Source organism: Perca flavescens, chromosome 24 (genome assembly GCF_004354835.1).
Source record: "Perca flavescens isolate YP-PL-M2 chromosome 24, PFLA_1.0, whole genome shotgun sequence".
Classification (NCBI taxonomy): Eukaryota; Metazoa; Chordata; class Actinopteri; order Perciformes; family Percidae; genus Perca; species Perca flavescens.
The window spans coordinates 5,695,208-5,716,472 of record NC_041354.1 but is presented as its reverse complement, the minus strand read 5'-3'; the positions used below and the strand labels follow the sequence as shown (position 1 = coordinate 5,716,472).

At 43.5% G+C, this 21,265-nt stretch overlaps 1 protein-coding gene across 2 annotated transcripts; it reads right to left on the bottom strand.

Moving 5' to 3' along the window:
* Nucleotides 1-5,859: 5,859 nt before the first annotated feature.
* On the bottom strand, nucleotides 5,860-19,283 carry LOC114550774 (insulin receptor substrate 2). Of its 2 annotated transcripts, none has more exons than XM_028571627.1 (3): nucleotides 16,423-19,283; nucleotides 15,373-15,872; nucleotides 5,860-8,606 (listed from the first exon to the last, which is right to left on the bottom strand). In XM_028571627.1, exons 1-3 carry the CDS (start codon nucleotides 19,092-19,094, stop codon nucleotides 8,602-8,604), a joined length of 3,177 nt encoding a protein of 1,058 aa, XP_028427428.1. In that variant the 5' UTR covers nucleotides 19,095-19,283; the 3' UTR covers nucleotides 5,860-8,601. The 2 variants fall into 2 exon arrangements, with proteins under 2 accessions (XP_028427428.1, XP_028427429.1); XM_028571628.1 differs by having other exon boundaries at nucleotides 15,373-15,869.
* Between the last annotated feature and the right edge of the window lie 1,982 nt (nucleotides 19,284-21,265).

Here is a 21,265-nt window from a genome sequence, read left to right as displayed (position 1 = left end):
GAGGACCAGTTTAGGTAAAGGACAGAATTTTCCCATAAATGATTATATTACATGCAAACATAAATATGTGCATATACTGGCTCATGTATAGTGAAAAAAGGGACAATGTTATGTGCTTTTGTTGCCGCCTGTTTGAAAACCAAGAAAAGAGCAAGTGGGGATGGGTTCAATAAGTGAAAACATCGTTCAGCCCACTTGAGACAGCAGAAGAAGTCTGATAACGACATCACAAACAACCTGGCGCAATCTAGCAAGACTTTACAGATGCAAAGATGTATGCTGTGTGAAGACTGGTGAAGAGCAGAAGTTACAAGTAGGTCTTTTTTTTTAGATAAATTTCCATTTCTGTGTTTGCCTTAAGCCCCAAAATGATTAAATACGCCCCTGCCTGAGTTTTAACACAACCAATGAGATGAGAAACTAAAATTAAAGCCTGAAATAATTTTTCAGTGTGACAAAATCATGTACAGGCTATGTATTGCTATTAACAGAAGCAGGGAAGCATGGGAGAAAACCATTCTGCAGACACTGATCTGTTATATCTGACTCCAAAACATTAAACTGAGATATAATGCTGCCTGCTTACAGCCCACTTGATACCATACCAGCTCATCCGAGAAACAAACATGAGTCGACTTAGGTTTGGCTCTTTTATAACAGTGTTTTCCCAGAGAATGTCTTTTGCAAAACATGTTTACGTGCTGCGAGACAGTATCGGCTGATAAGATGGCATGTGGAACGGCAGGCTGGAGTCTATTCCACTCCACTGCCAGCGTGGTAAACAGCAGCAGGAGTGTTTGTGAGCAGTGGGCGGGACCTGGGCTCCACATGCTGTCCAAACACGTGGAGTCTGAATGCCATGGACCGAGCTGCAGGGACTTTCCATTGACACAGTCATGCAAACGCACATGCATGTACTTTATTCTCCTAACCAATTCATTGAAATCTTTTCTTGCATAATACAAAAAGTAAGTAAGAGTTAGTAAGAATCCTGAAAAATGAGTACCAAATAATGCTAATAAAGCATCAGTGATCATTAAATGCACTCTGTACCAACTTAAACCACCTTGGCTTGAGTCAAACTGAGCAGACACAAGCCAAAGACAATAGCAGTGTTCCCACACATGGTCCGTAAGGCTCTAAAGCAGACAACTCAACCCAGAAATCTTCACTGGCATTGCAGATAGAATTCAAAAATGACAGGTCATAATGAAATATGCCCAGTCTTCAGATACTAAGCCAAGCATCCAGATTTTTGCCTCGGGGCAGCTTTCTGTCTGGGCAAGCATGTAGAAGTGATGGCTGATAAAAGCCAAAAAGGTTCAGAGAGAATGCATCAAGGCTGATTGGCCTGATGGCGTTCATGTAACTTAGAGTGCTGCTGTCGCTCCAGGAGCAAGAGGTAAAGAGAGTGCAGCCTGTTAACTGATCAAGATAGCCGCTGACCGCTGGACCTCTCACTTCCTACAGTTCTCTTCCTGCTTTTTGACAAGTTAGAAACAAATCAGAAAAGCAGACCTGAATGATGCAAAGTCATCAATAACCCTAAGAACCCTTTAAGGCTCGGTACAAGGTTCTTATTTATGTTTTTACTGTATTTTTCAAACTGGGACCTTTCTAATCCATGTCATTGAAAAGGCTGCAGCGGGACCAACTCATTTTAGCCATGCTAGCAGCATTGCTCTAGAGATGGCAATGTCGGTCAAAAAGATTTGCATTGGCAATAAAGACTACACCTCCTATGATCACACGCTACTTCACTACGTCATCGAGAGACCCTTAGCAGGGATTTTCTATCATGGGTTGGAGATGAGTCACAGCACTGTAGGGGGTCCAAGGCTGGAGCTCTGTAGCAGGATGCTTTTGTGAAATTTGGAACTTAAATTCATGCTTTGTTTTATGAATAAATACTTGCAAAACTAATGACATTCCCACCAGCCTCAGCTGTACTTTGTGTTTGGTGCTAATTAGCAAATTGGGAGAATGATAACAATCTTGGACCCCATTGGCTATCAGTCTGACGACTTGGGAAGTTGTGTACATAATATGGTTGGCATTCAAGTGGTTAATTTGTAAGAACACGTAAGCAACACACAGCTCACATTTATTGTATCTTTACAAAATTCCAAGGTCTCACATGCTCACGCATACATAATATAGCATCCACTGTTTCTATTGGATGAACACATCTTTTTTGTACAGTCAGCAGTGATGACATATAGACTGTGTAATTGAATGTGCACTCAGCTCATTGGTTCCCAAGGTGATGAGCTAACTTCATCATCTACAGGCACAATACGATAACATTTGCAAACCTACAGTTACGTATGGCATGTTTTATGTTTTAAAAGAAACAAACATGGCAGCACTTTCTCAACCAGTGAAGTCATCCCTTGATGTAAGTTAAAACTTATTTGTTTGCATGAGAAAAGCAATGTATTGTCATTAGGATTTGATTTAGTATGGTATTTCTAAAATATATGTCAGTATGTTATGTTTTCATGTGGGATCACCAGTGCTGTGTGCCTCTGTCTCTCTTCTGTGGAGATCTAGAGCTGGCTACTGTAAGTGGGTCACAGCTCCGCCCTGCTGCTGCACGGCGAAGTTCAATGAGGCTGGCTGAAACCCTCCTTAGGCTGATAGAGGGAGAAATAATGGGGCCAGCAACTCTCAATCCCCTCAAGAGCCGCAGCACAGCACGGCAGCAAGCTGGCAGGGAGGCCCAGTGGAGCACATGGTGGACGAGGTTGCCAAAGGAGCAGCTATTCCCTCTTTAAGACCCTAATCTACAATGCATACCACACACACTGTTCTAACCTACTGAACAGTGGGTGCATCAAGTCAGTGATTGTTATTCACATGACTCAGGGAATAACATTTCCTAGAAAAACTGATTTGCTTTATAGCGGAAATAATTAAAATGGCTTATCAAATAAAATAGGTATAAAAAATGATGGATGTCAAGTGCTTGCAGTATAATTACATCTGCCTGTGTGTAAACAAATGAACAAATCCACTTTCTGCTATTTAGTTGACATGTTTGTAACTCTTTGTATGTTCCCTTTTGAAAAGGAACGCATGCCACTTAATTTCACAGGAAATTGAAAATGTTGTGATCTTCAAAGACTTCTGGGCATAAAAAAGGTCAAGAGCTCGAGTCAATCAAGCCTCCAAATCATATGATGATGATGTAGATTGCATGGCACAAGTATCGCAGCCATGATGAATTCTTTCTTGCTTCTCTGCATGAGTGTACAAGCATGTGGTTGTGAATGTGATTCTAAATTTGGGAATAATTGAGTGTATCCAGGAATAGATCTGATAGACACACACACACACACACACACACACACACACACACACACACACACACACACACACACACACACACACACACACTTCAAATGAGCATCCTGTAAACTGTATATTAGGAACCTTTAACCCCGACACATTTTATTTAGCAAGCTGTCCTTTATGTTGAGGAAAACAACCAGCAAAAATAAAAGCAACATGCAACAAAGACTTCTGGTTTCGTGTCTTCCGCCTGTGGTTTGCCTTCGGAGCAGAAATGTGCCCATACAGATTTTGTTACAGAAAAACGGAAGAAAAAAAAAAACGTTTTTAAGACAAACAATCAGCGCAGAGAGGGGTGAGGAACACTGTGTCCCTCCTGGTGGCTTGGTGGTGGGTTCTTATGTAAGGCTGGTTTCTGTCTGGCAGCAGAGCAAAGCCCCACTGACAGTGTCATACTGCTAATTAATACACACCAGCTCGAAGTGTGCCCTCAGTGGCTGCTTGTGTGTGTGTGTGTGTGTGTGTGTGTGTGTGTGTGTGTGAGCGTGTGTGTGTTTGTTCATATGGGGCTGTACTGGAGTGTTGGTTGCCCATAAAGAATACTAAAGCAGCTGCTGGGTTATTTTTCATTATCAGAGGGTTTCTGTGTTTCAAGGGGACACACTGGGTGAGACTCAGGGTGACTAATTAAATTGATATATGTAGAATGACAGTAGTAGCCTGAATGGTGTTGTCAGACAATTCTTTCTTCCCCTGCCATGTATTAACTCCTCTGCCAGATCTTCTATCGTGCTTCGGCTTAGTGTTTCAGTCATTTTTTTCTGCCTGCCTCAGCTTTGCCTGTTATGACCCCCTGCCTGCCTTTTGGACTCCTGCCCTCAATCCATCCCCTATCACATAAGTTTGTCTCGTCTCTTCTGCCCGCCTGGTTCTGACTTTTGCCTGTTTTCGACCTTGAGTAAACTTGAACTTTTTATTTCACCGGCCTAGTCTCAGAGTCATGCTTTTTATCATACAGAGTCAAACCTGTTTTAATGAGTCAGTTCACCTGAAATATATAAAACGATCACTACCGCACAGACTCTGGCTCCAAAATTACAAGTTGGCAGCGGCTGAATCCGGGATATTTTGGATTCACTTTTGTACAATGAGAGGAAGTAGCGATGCGTCGTCCATCTTTATATACAGTCTATGGTCACTATGGTCACAACTCTGGAACCTGTGTGTGTGGGACAGACACAGATGCAGCAGACATAGATTTCCTCATGTGCTCTGTATTTTTGTTTTACACAACATGCAAATTAACTGTAACTTCCCTGAAATATTAATAATCAGTTTTTTAGTTTAGTTTAGTTTTAGTCCTTGTATGTTAAATATGTTGGTAGGATGAGGGTTACATACTACAAACACAATTCCATTCACCACTGACAGCGAAAGTCTCAAAACCTTGGAAAATAAAACCCAAATTGTTTGCATGACTAGATACCAAATGGAAAAAAAGTTATTTTTGTTAGTTAGTTATTATGTCTCGTTTTAACCATAAATAAGTAACCAAAGATAAGAAATGTAACCTTGTCAATGGAAAATGTTCCTATATCTTACAATGAACATGTGTAATAAGATAACTGCATGGTAAAAAAAAAAGAAACCACAAGGTTCCTGTTTGACAGCTGCATGAGAGTGAGTGGGAGATAAAAACAGGTGAAATGTGTTGTTTACTTAATGCTTTGAAACTGCTACCTCCAGACTCTGACTATGCAGTCCTTTCTGGAGACGCATGGCTTGGCTGGAAGTCATTGGCTCAGTATGAGCTTCCTGCCTCAGCTTCCGTCTATAATAAAAACACTTACGGAAAGAGTGTCGCCCGGAGAGTTCAGCTCCTCACTCTCCACAGGACGAAGGGACAATAGGATATCCTTCTCTCGGCACACAGTCAGGAAGCTATTAGACCTTGTGCCAAATGCGTGATATTCCAGTGGGTATGGGAGAAGAAAAAACACAGGACTCAATTAGGAGTCTTGTGACGTTCATAATCAGTGGTTTGAGGACAATGAACTAATTTCCCATCAATTTGCCTATACCTTTGCACTGACAAATTTGTTTGTAACATCGTAGTTAAGCAATATCAAATTACTTTAAATCTGTCATCAGGAGAAAACCTAATTATAGTGACACTATGTAACATTCAAAAGAAAATAACACATTATTCTTACAAATTAAAAGTTGAATTCATAAGCAATAAATAAAACTTGTCTCAATTTTACACACTCAGTGGTTTTGCTGCTACAGCCTTACTTGGTCTGGTATGCCCAATAGCTTACGATAGCTAATGTTAGCAAACTTTAGATAGATAATGCTGTATAACAGTCCTGTCCAAATTATACATACTTAAAAAAAAATTTTTTATATTTATCTTGACTGAACTGCTAGAAAAAGTCATTTCTATAAATAATTATATTTGTATAAATGTATAAAAATAATAATAATAATAATATCTTTGGTCTTCATATAAAACCACAGCCATACTATTTGTCATTTAGGAAATAAAAAATGAAGACAAAGTTGTACCTCTTTAAATAAATCATTTATTTCTGTAGGTTGCTAGCCATAATCAATACAGACAAAATCAATACTTGACTACCAGAATTTATAAATCATTATAATCATCTCTTGTGAGCATCACAATAAACAGTATATTGAACTATGTACAATGGAAGACAATGACACATTCAGACCGAGTCAATCCAAGATCAATCTGTTTGAGACATGTCAAGAACCAAGTTCCCAGCGACAAAAACAAAACACTTGGCAGAAAGAAATGTACAAGGAGCAAAACAGCTTCTGCTTGCCACAAAAGAAAATAAATCAATCAATGCAATGTCACATTTGGTTCCATGGTTGTAAACTAGATTGTATTCATATCACTATTGCATATGCAATTAGGTGTGTGTCAACAAGGCAAAAAGATCTCAATAATTAAATAGAGTATTTTTTTTTCATATAGTCACAGGGACTGCGAGGGAGAAAAGCAGACAGTAACCCAAAGCAAAAACCCCATCCCCTTTTTAAAAATCGGTAGCCAAAGTCTTTACACAGGAATATCATTGCAATGTAGGTAAAATCTATATGTATTTTCAATAGATTGTTTTTAGTTAAATTATTTCTATGTACACAATATACACATTCAAGACTCTGTAGATAAATAGAAACCACAACTTGGCGTGGTACAGCTCCAATATTATTTAACTCTGTCAAAACCATTTCCACATTATGTTTCTGTGGTGTTTCCACCAGCTCAGCGATACATTCAGACATGGTTGAAAGTTTTACAATCTACTGTACACTAAAGGGGTTGTGAGCCAGTTGGAGTTGGCACAGTGAACGACGCAGCAAAGACCAGCTTCAGTTTCTTCAGATTAAAACAAGAATATGTAACTTTTGAAAGAAATAACCCATTACAAAACGCCCTTGCTACAGCCTTGGTATGACCAGTAGCTAATGTTAGCTAACATTATCAAACTTTAGATAGATACTGCTGTGTTACTGACATTTACCTAGTCGATTTGTATACTTGTGTTAAACTACATGTTAGCATTTGGCCACAGTGGCTGCTGTTAAGCAAAAGATAATAAGCTAATTTTGAACAAGAGTTTTGTCGCTACCTTCTGGTATGACCAGTAGCTAATGGTGGTTAATGTTAGCTAATGTCAGCCAGTAGCAGACGGTAGCTAATGTCAGCAAGTAGCTAATGGTAGCTAATGTCAGACAGTAGCAGACGGTGGCAAATGTCAGCAAACATTAGATATGGTCTTCTGTACAGTACTTTACTAAGCCAGTTCAGTGACTTGATGACTTTTCTACAACTATTACACTATGTTTTAGCATTATCCTGTTATTGTTACATGGTTGTCACTTAGTGATATAGTTACATAGTCTTGCTTTATCTTGTTACATTACATAATTGTCTTCTGTAACATTACATAATTCTCTTCAGCAAGCTCAAACTTTTTTGTGCTGTCTGCCATACAGATACATTTTCCAGACAGCTGGTTCTCCAGTGAACCTCCATGATGGTGCCAGATGTGGCTGGTGGCCGTTTTTCTTTGACTTTTTCTGTGTTGCAGAGCCCCCCACCCCTCGATGATTGTCCAGCCCTGCTGACAATGGCGGCCCCTTTCCCCCCCATCACTTCAGCCCTCACTAGTTGACCATAAACTGTCTCGACTGTGTCCTAACCTTGACATTTTTCATTGACTCCACCCCTCCATCATCCCCTCAACTATACAGTTGTACAGTTAAATGATTTCACAGCAGGGCGGCCTGCATCAAGCTCAACAGCAGGCCGTAGGTTTGAAGGTAGGAGTGTGTGAGGTTTTTAGGCTCAAGTGACTAACTGTGGGAGGTACAGTGCATTCTGATGCCTGGTGTTGTGGGGTTTGAGTTGAGTTATAAAGACATGCATAACTTTTAAAGACATTTAGAAATATATTTCTTTAAGTCCAGAGCTTTAATTGGACAAAAAATAAACTAGGTTAGAATAAATAAGAAATTATTAAGAAAATACTTTAATATCAATACGATAAATCAGATCGTAAGCAGCTCCACTGTAATGTACATTTTTGAAATAATATTTTTCCTGGTAAGCTAGTCTTTTTACTCTCCACAACAGAATAACAATATAGAGATGTAGGTCCAAACAGACATACCGTAATAGAATATTTATCTCTTATTTCATAGAAAACATTAGCACGGTATAGACATTAAGGCATTGGGTAGGTCTTATCAGACATTCATCTTTCAAAAATAAATAACATATCTAATCTAAATATAGTTATATACTCCGTGTACACTGGTATCATCGCTCCCTGGGCCATTTCTATAGTAAATTTCATTGTTCACCGTCATGGTTGTACTTTGTCTCAGAAACACCCTCACACTAATTCGGGCAGTCATAAAACTACCCTCAAATTAATAAATAGTATCTGGGTACCATTAGAGTTTTGTTATTATCTGACTGACTATCTTTGCTTCTGTGCTTGCGCCAAAATGTAGGTCACAGGACAAATAGCCTGTGAAAGCGCAGGGAACATGAGACACACCAATACACAACAACACATCCACCCACCCAGCCTGCCTTCAGTGAATTCATGACATGCATAGATGGTGGCCTGCTTGTTTCCAAAGTGTGTGTGTGAGTGTTGCTAAGGGTCCAGATAGTCGTTTAGGGCCACAGAGCCCAGTGAAAGGGCAAAGTAGATTGGTTTTCGAGGTCAGTGAAGACGCCAAGTCAGAGGATTGAAGAGTCCTTCAGTCTGTAAGAGATGACAAGAGAGAAAAAGGAGTTAGTAGTAGAAATATCTTATCATATCAACACTCTTTGGCTATGTTCTCTAACAATCACATACTATTAACTACTATAGGATGAACATTTGTAGCCATTTGCAAGCAAATTTTACTCAAATTTGTAACATGTAAAATACAAATGTGGTGCATTACCATTAGGGGAGTGGGAGTGAATAAATACCTATGGACCAGCTAAAGGCCAACAGTGATGAAATATATGGAGACTTAAAGCTACACTGTAAACTCTTTTTGTATACAATCAATCAAGTTCTAATTACATTCAGCACTTCTCACCAGAAGTCACTGTGTGAATCTTTTAGGTCAATCAAATAATTTGCATTACCATATGCATTTCCTTCCTCATTAAATATTGCCAAAGCCAATAAAAAAAATACACATATATACACATACACATAGTTCTTTAAGTATAAATCACTATTCAAACTATAGCAAATAACCAGCTTGTTTTGTGGGACTGCAGGTAAAAAATGTAAATTCCAAACTTCCAATTGAATATTGCATAAAAGTTGCTAGAATCAAAACAAAACCCCAATTTGTAGTCAGATTATTTTCCCACAAACAACACCAGTACCAACAATGCAGTCTTATACTGTACAGTGTGAACTCATTCAGACTCAGATTAGGCTGTTTTCTGTGCCACAATAACAAGGTGCCACTGGGAAAAGCAGCTTGAATAACAGGAACAGTGAGTGCTGCACACACAAGTTAAATAGAAGGGATTTGGGATGTGTTAATGTGATTGTTTTATGTGTATTATTTGTGTTGAAGGACGGTATTTATGCATTATGCATTTTGGTTCATTTCAGCCATGATGTGTTTAGCTCACTCTGCTCCACCTGGACTGGTCACCCCTCCACCCCAACCCCTCCCAATCCTATCGCGTGGTGGTTAGATGGTATGTGTCATTTCTTAACACACCAGCTGTTTAGCCCAGGAAGCGCTTAAAAAGGACAGCAGGGGGAAGCTGGAAGTGGAGAATGGTCGTTATTACATAATCTGGGATGTAGAAAAATGGGGGGTGGGGTTCTCCTCTTGCACTCCCGTGTTGCTATGGACACACGCTGAGCAGAGGAGAACCAGCTAGCAGTAGTGGCAGCGAGCAATACAGTAGCTGATGCATCTCTGATATTACACAGAGAGAAAAACTGAGGTTGCATTTATATTGCATTGGTAATTATAGATTAAGGATGGTGTGGCCACTGGTAACAGCCTGTGTGTGGAGGAGGGGTTGGGGGCACTGCAAGCTGAAAGAAGGAAGGATGTACTTAAGGCAGAGTGGTGGTCAAAGGGAGGGAGGGACACTGGGAAAACTGGAAGCTTCCAGGAAGAGATGGAGTCCAGCTGTGAAGGGAGGGCTGCACAACTAAATGTGTGTGTGGGAACGGGGAGTGGGGACGAAGAAGGCAAGCCCTAGAGACACGAGGGCACTGGCTTTCAGGAGGACAATATCCTCGCTGCAGCCATGTGTCATGAAACCACACAAAGATTACATGGTTGTCTTTGGGCTGGGAAACCTCTCTCAGTGTAAAGCTGATGAAACCCTTAAATAAGCTGTCAGATAACCTAAAAAATGCACAGCCGTCAGACTGTTCTTAGTTCTTGAAAAGTTGCCATTTTTGGAGCTTTCATCCAGTCCACATGTGAAGAAACAGTCTTGAAAAAACACTATCTTAATTCTATTTTTATACGATAAAATCATAAACAGAGAAGGGTGGAGGTTAGTTGAGGACACTATGGATGTTAAGTCACTAAATCCTAAAATAAGTCCCTGTATTTTATATAATTCACTATTTAAACATACAGAGTTCACTCATAAACATTGAGTAGATATTGGCTGATGTGAAGGAACATTTGTCTTCAGTGCTACCCAGATTTTATAGCCAACATATATTTCTATTTATTTTAGCTTGATTTGTGCTTTATTATGATGAACCAAAATCTGGACAGGCTCAAGCGAACATATGCCCACACCTTGCATTACGTATTAGCCAGCTGCTGTCCGTGGAGTGGCTGCAGGCTCTCACTGATCTAGCCCAGGCCATCTAATCTCGCCTGCAGAGGCTGTAATCTCATCTGGAGCCGTGGCTGGCTAAATGTGGGGAACGCTGGCCACGCAGTTATCTAGCAGCTAGCGCTTCTGTCTGGAACATCCCGGCCTACTTTAGCGCCCCTCCTCCCCGTGCCACACACACACACACACACACACACACACACACACACACACACACACACACACACACACACACACACACACACACACACACACACACACACACACACACACACACACACACACACACACACACACACACACACACACACACACACTCTATTTGTGGAGACTGTCATTGACATAATGGATTCCCCAGCCCCTTACCTTAACCATCACAACTGAATGCCTAACCTTAACCCTTAGCCTAATCATAACCTAATTCTAACCCTAATTCTAAAACCAAGTCTTAACCCTCAAACAGCCCTTTAACCTTGTGGGGTCCAGCATTTTGGGCCCCACAAGGCTGCGCAGACCCCACAAGTATACTGTATTCCCCAGTTTTTGGACCCCACGAATATAGTAAAACAAGCGCACACACACAAACACACACAAACACACACACACACACACACACACACACACACACACACACACACACACACACACACACTGGACACTCTGACACAAGAGCCTGCGGTGTTACGTGTGCATGTTTATTCTCTATACAGTATATCAAGTAACATGGCATTTCTAGGGTTTCCTGCCTTGGTTATTTGCACTGCTTTGTAATGTCTGCCACATCTCAGCTTCAATACAGGCCTGATGCAGATGTAAATAAACTATTCAACAGCTTGTGTGTATGTGTGTGTCTGATCCAATGTGCAGGGATGCAGCAACAATGGATTGAACAATCAGGCTGATGGCTATAATCAGGTGTCACCTTAAAGAACAATGCCAGAACAAAATGTGACATGTAGAAAATCAAATAGAGCCACATGGGCGCCACAAAGTAATGATGTTGGACAGAATTCCAGCAGTGGAAAAAGTAGTATCAATGCGGACCTTATGCAAATGTCTAAGTCTAAGTCTAAGTCTAAGTGTGTGTGTGTGTGTGTGTGTGTGTGCAGCAGAGAGCAAAGTGAAAAAAAAAATGATTTGGTCTATAAAATGTCAGAAAATACAAAAAAAAAATGTAGCCCAAGTTTATGTCATCAAAATCACCTTGTAATGACAGCCGCATCTACCAAGCATGCTCAGAGCGAGTTAGGGATGCGTGGCTGTGCAGCTAGACCCCTTTCGCTCGTTGCACCCTCGGATATCACAGCTCACGCACACATCACAGGAAATGTAATTAACATGGATATACGTGCTCTGGGTGCATTTGGATTTACCCACCACCACATCATCCCTGCGAAGACATCACTCGCAATACTACTGACTCAATGACGTTAGGAGGAAGCGGGATTTCAGTAGATGGACACAAATGCTTCTAATCTGGCTGCTGAATTACACACACACAATGCTGATGGTCATGCTCTCTGCAGCCCATGGGTGCGGCAGATGGTGGGCTGTTATTAAAAGGAGAGAGAGTGAGTAGGTAGGGATGTGTGTGTGTGTGTGTGTGTGTGTGTGTGTGTGTGTGTGTGTGTGTGTGTGTGTGTGTGTGTGTGTGTGCGTGTGTGCATGAGAAAGAGACATAATGGTATGTTAACGTGCTAGTGGGGTTATTGGAAGGAAAATCAGTAAAATTAAGACTGTTCACATGTGTGTGAAGACAGGGCAGAGTGGCAAGTGTTTACCCCCCATTCCTCCCTCTTTCCCCCTCAACCACACACACGCGCACACGCACGCACACGCACGCACACGCACACGCACCAATACATCAAATCAATACTGTTAGATACACCTAACTGTAGTGAGAATCATCTCACTAAGCAAATCAAGCTTCTTGAATCCCCACAGTGGCAGCAGGTCCGTTAGATAAAAGGTATTAGTCAGACGGGAACAGAGACGGCTGACTTGGCTAATCCGGGTCTGGTACAGAACATCCACCTGGCTGAGCTGTGGCTAGCCAGGGCTGTGAGAAGAGATGGAAGGGCAGAGGTAAACACCACCTCTGAGTCACATGGGCTGGCCCGCAGACAAAACAAGAGGTAAACAAACCTGTCTGTTATGCCAGGCATAAGGACATCTAAGATGACTCTAGGTGGAGCAACAGAAGAACGTATCCAGCTGTCAAAAGCTTATGACTTCAGGGCTTTGATGACTCAAAAAAGTGCAGTCACATTTCTCACCAAGGGGGCTGTTATATGTGGCTGGGGGGGCTGAGTTCTAAGCTCCTGTTGGGGCTGATTCTTTATCCTGACAAACCTCTTCGTCCAGAGCGGTGGCACTTCCACCAGTAGGTCTCATTCCAGCCTAACTACATTTGTCTAAGAGGGTTAACAAATCAGTGGAGGTGTTTGGCTGGAATGAAAACCTGCAGACTTTTGGGTCGGAATGGCACATGGTCCAGGGGGGCCCAGCGTGACGTCCTGATAAACACCAAAAATCCCAGTAGCGCACTTTGACCTCCTTCACCCCACTTCGCCATACAGCAGTGGGACTGAGTGTTCAGTAAACAAGCCATCGGGTCTGCCATCCTGCGCTCCCAAAATGCACCTTGGTTGAAGGGGGCCTCAGCAATGAGTTTATTTATTGCTTTAAAAAGTCTGAGCCCCCCTCCCCCCCTTCCTCTTTCTACTGAGCATACAAGGCTGTGCTCCATCTCCCCCTCTCTGCTTCTTACTTCTGCTAAGTGAACAGCCTAATGAGGCAGAAGGGCAGTGGAGTGCACGTGCCATCCTGCCCCATTATGCACGCATTCATTCGCTCTCCCACAAACAGCCAGGCACTGGAAAACAAAACAGGCCTCTCTCTGGACATGTCCTCCAAGTGTATGCGGATGCAGGCTACGCCACTGGAAAACAAGATCCCTGGGAGAAGAAAAAAAAAAAACGTCCCTGGCTGCTCTGCATGTGTACGTGCTACAGTCCACATGTATGTGCTCGACTCTTTTCCCTCCCCCGCTCTACTTAAATTACATTCAAGCTGTCTTAGCACAATAAAAATATACGTACTCCATCAAAACATGAGTAGAGAACGTGCCAACGGACACAGCTTCGATAAAAACAATCATGCGAGCACATGTTGTGAGTCATTTTGCTGTAAATTAAATGAAATTTAGGATGCAGCAGACTATCATGAATAGTTTATCGCCTGTTTAACTGAAAAAACAGCCATTTTACGTGTGTCATGTACAGTACATGTTACTGTCAAGGTTGTCACACGGTTGTACATTTAAAGAATGCATAAATGAAGGTGATTGATTTTCCATACTGTGTGGGCTACTTTGGTTTGTACATTCCTCTTTATTTACCAGAACATCACTGACTAATAAAACGTGTATAGAATTTTTTTCTGTGTTGTGTTCAAAATGAAACAAAGTACAACTTCTCTCTTACACAAGAGCCACGTGGTGAAATAAAAGCCAGCTTCTGTTCAAATGGCCTGGTGCTGGGACAAAAACAGGCCCCTCTCACAGCAACTTTTCAAACCCGCTCAGCCAGGAATGTGGACCGTTACATCCAGTTACCTCATGGATGCATAGCAACTTGCCTACTTTGTTGTTTTCCCTTGCTGCCTACAAGGACACAAACACTTATGCACTTGTGCTGGGCCTCACATGTCAGCGTTAGCAGACCCCCCGTGGGACAGGGGGGGCAAACTCAGCTTTAATGTCAACATTCTGCTGTTCCCCTTTGTTTACAGTGTCTGCTATCCCACGCCACAGCTTTATTTCGTTCATTGGGATGTTCTGGGACACTGTATTGATTATGGGATGGTGGGAATAAGAGGTCTATAGAGGTCACATTGATGTGCAACACATCCTAAAGCCTACCCAACTGAAAAACAACAGCCGGAAATGCCCGGGGCTCAGTGTCACATTAGGAGGCCTGAACAATACTTGTGTCTAATGAATTATAATGAATCTGTGGGCTCTCATTTTTGTTTGTTTTTTTTGCACAAACAACTTTCATTCATAATAAGCGTTGGTGGAATCCTTACATCTACTTGTGTATTTTTAGTATCTGCAGCCCACGACGGCAGCAGCGAGGCAGCGTCCTGCTCTGTCATGCTGCTGTTTGTTTACTTCAGAGCTCTCAGCCTGGTCAAGTTTTAGAGCAGCCTTGTGCTGCGTTCACATGTCGTGGGGAATATTGAGAATACCTAATATAAAGTGAGTCAAAAAAGTAAAAGTGTGACTGATAACTAAAATCAAAAGCCACTGCTCTCACAAACATTGGCACTGTTTAATATTTGTAAAAGTTGTCGGAAAACGCTACTCATGTTACAGGATATGAAAGTACTCTGGAGTAGGAGGAGCACCAGCTGCATCAGAACCACCAACATAGTACTTCATGTAAAATCCACAGAGCCAGTTTAAATTTGAATCTGGAGGAAATACTAGTTTCATCCTTGGTTTTCTTCTCTTCAATTTGCCTGTGCAGCTCTCTTCTCTAACAGTAAAGACAAACTGCGTTGGCCATTTGTTTCAAATAAAAAGCTACCTTTTCACAACCCTAAAATACTTTCTCCCTTTATTAAAACAATAACACCTGCAGGGCTTTAAGTTGAAAGTTTAGATAAATTATTAAGCAGCAACAACTCTGACAACTCACCTTTGGCAGTGGTTGCAGCCTCCTTGAATCCCAAACAGACATATGGTGAGCTGTGTAATCCATTGATACCCCCTTTGCAGCTGCTGGTGGATTTGAAGCCAGCCAGGTCCTCGCATTTCTCCACGTCCCTGTTGCCCAGCAGGTTCAAGGCAATGTAGTTCAGCCCATTTGGGTAGCCGGACGAGCTCTGCCTGTTCACAGGGCTGCCGTACTCCTCGTCGGAGCCCTCACTGCTCCGGGATGAGATGTTCTCCACCGAGCTGTGTCTCTTCACCATGTCACCGCGGGCGAAGGAAGGGAAGACCGGTGTCACGGTGGCGGTAGAAGAGAAGGTCTCGGAGCTGTGGCGCCGACGTCCCTGCGGATTGGCCCGGATCACCTTGGCGGAGCAGTTGGGGTCCACTGCGGAGGAAGAGGTGGCCCCGAGCAGGAAGACCCCAATGCCTTCTGGGACTCCCTGGTCCTCCAGAGAGAGCCTCCTCTCACGGATGCTCTGGCTGCTGGAGAACAAAAGTATAAAATATGACACGTTAAGTCTCAAAATAGCTTTTATTTTCATACATGTAAAAGAAAGCAGACCATCAAGGTTTAAAATACAATCAAATTGCTAAAATATTCAGGATATTTACGTCATGTCGAGTCACAGACACTTTTGCATAATTCACATCCCATCCTTATCTTTTTCTTGTTACCACCATCTCCCTTTGATCACTATACCTTTATTAAAAAGGAAATCAACCATGGATACTGGTTTATGTTTTTTTTCTCCACATTATACATGATAATGCTGATTATCAGACACTTTGTACATTTATTCATTGAGGAAAAATGTTTTCATTCAGAGTAATTTAAATGCCTGTTTCAACACACAGTACACACTGTTAATAATATAATAATTACTGAATCAAAAGATTCAAGATTCAAAATCCTTTATTAATCCCACAATGGGGAAAGTCACACTGTTTCAGAAGCAAGGGATAGGAGGAAAAGTCACTATTTTTACTAATGATAACACACTTAAAATGGCTCCCTCCCAACAGATACACATACCTTGCAGTCTTCTGAGGAACAAGTTGTGGAGGCGAGCTGGTCATGCCAAATGTCATCTCAGTGTAATCGTTTTTCACCTCATCGCCCTGAGACCCTTTCTCGCTATCCAGATGGTACACTCCATCTTCGACTAAGCACACGGATAACTCTGGGAGTGTGTCCAAGGGCTCAGCGGGAGTGTCAGCCTCCTTGGGTGAGTGTGAGCCCAGCTCCAGGTTCATGTAGTTGGTCAGAGAGGACCTCCCCAGGCCCCCACCGCTGGAGCCCAGTGAAGACTGGCTCTCTGTGGATACAATGGAGGGTGGGGAGAACCTGGCGCAGCTGAAGTCAATTTTAATGTATTCCCCAGGGCTCCGGGGTTCTCCGGGCAGGGGGTGTTCGTTCATGCTGGGCAGGGTCCTCAGGGTGTCCAGGTATAGCCTGTTAGGCCTACCAAGCCTTCCTCTGTATGGCAGGCTCTCTGCCCTCCCGTGTCTGACTGGGGAGGGTACAGAGGGGCTCAGTGGTGAAGTCTGAGCTGCACTGGGCTGCACCATTGAATAATAGTCTGACTCCCCTGCCCTCTGCCTCAAACTCTGAGGGCTCATCAACACATACTGGCTGCTTTCCTCATTCTTGGAGGCCTGAAGTTTAGCAGGGAGCGTGAGAGAGCCAGCCTGGTAAGCTGACCTCACTGATGCAGGTTCACCAGCCGACAGGCCCAAGTAGTATTCAGGGGGGGTCTGGAGTGGAGGTGGGTTTCCAGGTGACATGTTCATGTATTCACCATGCCTGTCTGGGCTCTCCATTGAGGATTTGGAGCCACACCACATTCTCATGTAGCCGTTGTCCTCCAGAGAGCTGCTGCAGGGGGAGTTGGTCTTGTAGCCGCCGTTGGCAGGCGCCTGAGGGTGCACCCTAGGGTTCACAATTTGCTTTGGTGCTGAGACACACATGGGGCTCATGGGCACGTAGTTGTCTACCTTGCCAGACTGGGCTGCTACACCCGGCGTCATTGGCATGTAGCCGTCATCGGCAAGGTTACTACTGGAGCTCCTGGATGAACCAATTTCAATGTCTCCATAATCCTCAGGGTAACACACTTTGGGAGAGGCAGAGTGAGAGTTCTGTCCGTGGGCCATCCTCATGAGTGTGTAGTCATCCAGGGAAGCCGAGGATAGCGGCGTCACCACCCTCTGTTGACGTGGTGTGGTGAGGGAGTGCGTCCGCTTCCTGTAATCCTTGTCGTATGCCAGAGCATCACCGCCAGCCCCAGACCTGCTGCCATTCCCCCCCTCCATTGTCATGTAGCCACAAGGGTCACTGATGTCACGGGATGGAGGCGTGCTGGACAGCGAGTCAGGGGTGTCACTGCGTGTCAAGGGGAGGAATCGAAGTTCCCCTGGGCTGGAGCTGTAATCGTCACACAGCATGAAGCCTGTGTCGCTGAGAGAGCCAGAGATGGAGGCGCTGCAGCTGAAAGGACGCCTAGCTTTGTCGGGGGTGGAGATATTAGCCCCCATTCTGGGAGACATGCTGATGGGGCTGGAGGTGCCCGGTGGGGAGTTGGACACCGGCATGGAGCGGCTATGATGCAGGTTGGAGGAGGACTCTAGCATCCTGCAGGTGCGCCCACTGCTGAGCGTATGAGACCTGATGAGGTGATTCCCAGAGTTTGGACTGGTGGGACTCCCATTCACAGATATGGACATGGACACGGGCCGGGTCAAGCTTCCGTCCCCCTCGCTGGCCGTTCTTATCCGACAGGATGTGAACTTTCTCCCTGGGGACGTGGCTGCCATGCTATCTGTTCTGGATCTCCTCACCAGGCCCGTCTGACTGGGGGGCAGGTTGTTGAGGTTGCGTCGTGTGGGCACAGAGATGGGGTTAGTGCTGGCGGACTGGCTTTTGCTCCGCGGCCTGAACTCAGACAGCTCCTTCATGGCCTTCATGGCCTCGAGAATGGTCTCATGGATGTTCTGCGCCACCACGGAGTCCTCCGCCTGCATCCAGAACTCCCCAGGCCCAGTGACCGCTGAGCGACCCACCTCTATGAAGAAGAAGCTGTCTGAGTGGCCACATCTCCTGATGTTCATGAGCTGTAAACTGACAGCAGCTGTTTCGGAGTTCAGTTTGACAAAGCTGATGGTCCGGCTGGACAAACACAGCCTGTACACTCCAGTGAGGTTCTTGATCTGACCCAAGCCTTTGGATTTCAAGTTGACCTGCCATACCTCTTTATAGGCAGCTGTTGCAGGAGTCATGAGTCCGTAGCTGGCTTCCTCAAAGCCCACTAAAGAGGAGGTGGAAGCCGGGCTGTCGTACATTTTCCCCTCGGCTATCAGATCTGTCAACACCATGTACCAGCTCTCCTGCTCCTGCTCGTTGTCTGCAGCCACGGCGAAGTACTCGTCCTTGGTGTAGAGGGCGATGAGGTGCTTGTGTTTGGCGTCGGCCCGTTTGTTTACGCACAGACATGAGTCCAAAGTTATGACCCGTTTCGCGGCGGACTTGTTTCTCCATTTCTTCTCGCTTTCGTAATACTCGAGCTGGGCTGGGCTGCGCTCGGTCGGCTCCCGGAGCACAAAAAAGCGCCTGTGTCCGTGTTTCTGCTTCCTCAGGTATCCGTACTTCTTCACACCGTTCGTCCCATTAGATAACAGGTGTCCACCCGTCGCCGGAGGACTTGCCATTTCTCACCACTTGTGAGTTCCAGATAATCAAACTCCTTTTTCTTTTCTTTTTTAACTCGCAGCTAAATAACTTAAGATATCCGTTTTTTTTGTATCTAATCCATCGCAGACGGCGATAGCTGCGTCCGCTGTCCACCACGGTAGAAGCAACTGTGCAGTGGGACCAGACCAAGGGACTGATCTGATCCTGGAGAAAAACAACATGTGACGCTGCTGCTCTAAAAACAGAATAAAACACAGAGTCATAGGGGGGCGGTGCGTCCTGCAGGGGCCGTGCCTGTCCATCACCCGGCTCTGACGCTGCCTATTGGCTGATGGAACAATTCAAGCCAGGCAAACCCCGCCCCGGCTTTTCCAACAGCTATCTCGTGCAGAAACAGAAATTATTCAGAATCCCTTTGAACAACGCCACTACTTACTTTATACTGTAAAATGAAAGTGCAAGCAAATCACACAACTAACACTCGTTTTATATATGTTTTGCTGCAGCAGAGTGATATCCCCATTAACATATTATTATTGTATAGTGTGATTGACAGGCTAATTTGGATAAACGAGGATTTGAAATGTGTAACATAATGCTGGATTGTAACCATTCATTTATCAGGCAATAACAGTGTAAACAACCCTGACGTCCCACGTGTTATATAAGAACTGTTGTGGGCTATATTTAAACCTGTGGGTATTCCTCTCCAACTGGAACCTCTGTTTCCTATTTGAACACCTCACCATTTCTTCTCCCATCTAACGCTCCAGCAGTGTCTACATTTGGTAATAATTAGGCTCATTTTGTGTTGACCGTGTAGCTTTTGCTGTGTAAAAAAAAACCGCTGAAGGGAGGGGACCTTGTTTTTTTTTCCTCTCCGTGATTTGATATTATGTTATGCTTGTGCTGCACTTTGCTGCATATTTACAAAATGCTCTTGTGGAATGAAAAACAGCCATCTCACAGAGAAGGAATGACTAAAGGTGCATGCATCGGTGGCTTCAGTGTAATAACAAACTGCAGAAACGCTGCCATCATCTGGCTGCAGGTATTTTTAGACCTTTCGTCTATATCGGGCTTAAAACTGCAAGGCTTAGGGTCGTAATCAACCCTTCTGTGCGCCTGACCCTTAGAGCAACTTCCTTCGAAAACCTTTGGCCCTGAGCTGACCCTTCTCCCATGACTCTGATCTCTATGTGTTTACACCAACACGCAGTGAAAAGCAGCTTTGTTGTGTGAGGATCTGGCAACAAGTAGCATAAGCCTGGATCCCAGTGGGAATCAGTGGGAGTCTGATCTTTGTATACCTTTTTTCATCATCAGTATTCAACTACACTGTGATTACATTGTGAACATTTATTTTCCTGTGCTTTCATAATGTTCCCCCCCAAACACAGACTGAATAAACCCTTTGGGAACATGGCTTCAACAAGTGCTTTGGTGCATTTTCTTCTTTGCTAATGTCTGTAACAACACTTTCTTTTTCTCTTTCCAGCTTGCATAATGAAAATAATGAGAATGTAGTTATATGATCCAATGTAAGATCCATTGGACGATTAAAGCTATAATGTTAGAGAAGAACCAAGACCAGTTGTTTTTGTACTACCATATCATTAGATCATAAACAATTACAGAGCCAAATACATTTATGTGACAAGCTTTGTACTAGTCCTCATCTTATCAAGTTTAGTTTTACTTTGACTGTCTCACTGCTTAAACTCTTTCATTACAACACGAGCTAACACTCACTCAGCTGCCAAATACTGAACTTTGTATTCCTAGTGCTATGGCAACTACTACTGCAGCTACAACTAGTGCTATACTTTTACCCCCATTACTACCACTATATATACTACTACCATACTGATATTGCCAATATAGTTATTATTATTTGTAATGCTTCTACTTATCATACTACTCCCACTACCAATTATATTACTACCACTTGTATTATTATTATTATTATTATTATTATTATTATTATTACTTGTAATAATAAAGTTGTGAAAAGAATCCCCAAACCCTGCTGAGGTAGAAGAGCAGCAAAGGGCAGCACTTTGTTGCATATTTACAAAATGCTCTTGTTGAATGAAAAACAGCCATCTCACAGAGAAGGAATGACTAAAGGTGCATGCATCAGTGGCTTCAGTGTAATAACAAACTACAGAAACGCTGCCATCATCTG

Coding starts and splice junctions, on each gene's coding strand:
- LOC114550774 (XM_028571627.1), bottom strand. CDS start 19,094: ATGGCAAGTCCTCCGGCGACGGGTGGACACCTGTTATCTAATGGGACG. Junction 15,873..16,422: donor GTTCCTCAGAAGACTGCAAG/GTATGTGTATCT, acceptor TTTGTTCTCCAG/CAGCCAGAGCATCCGTGAGA.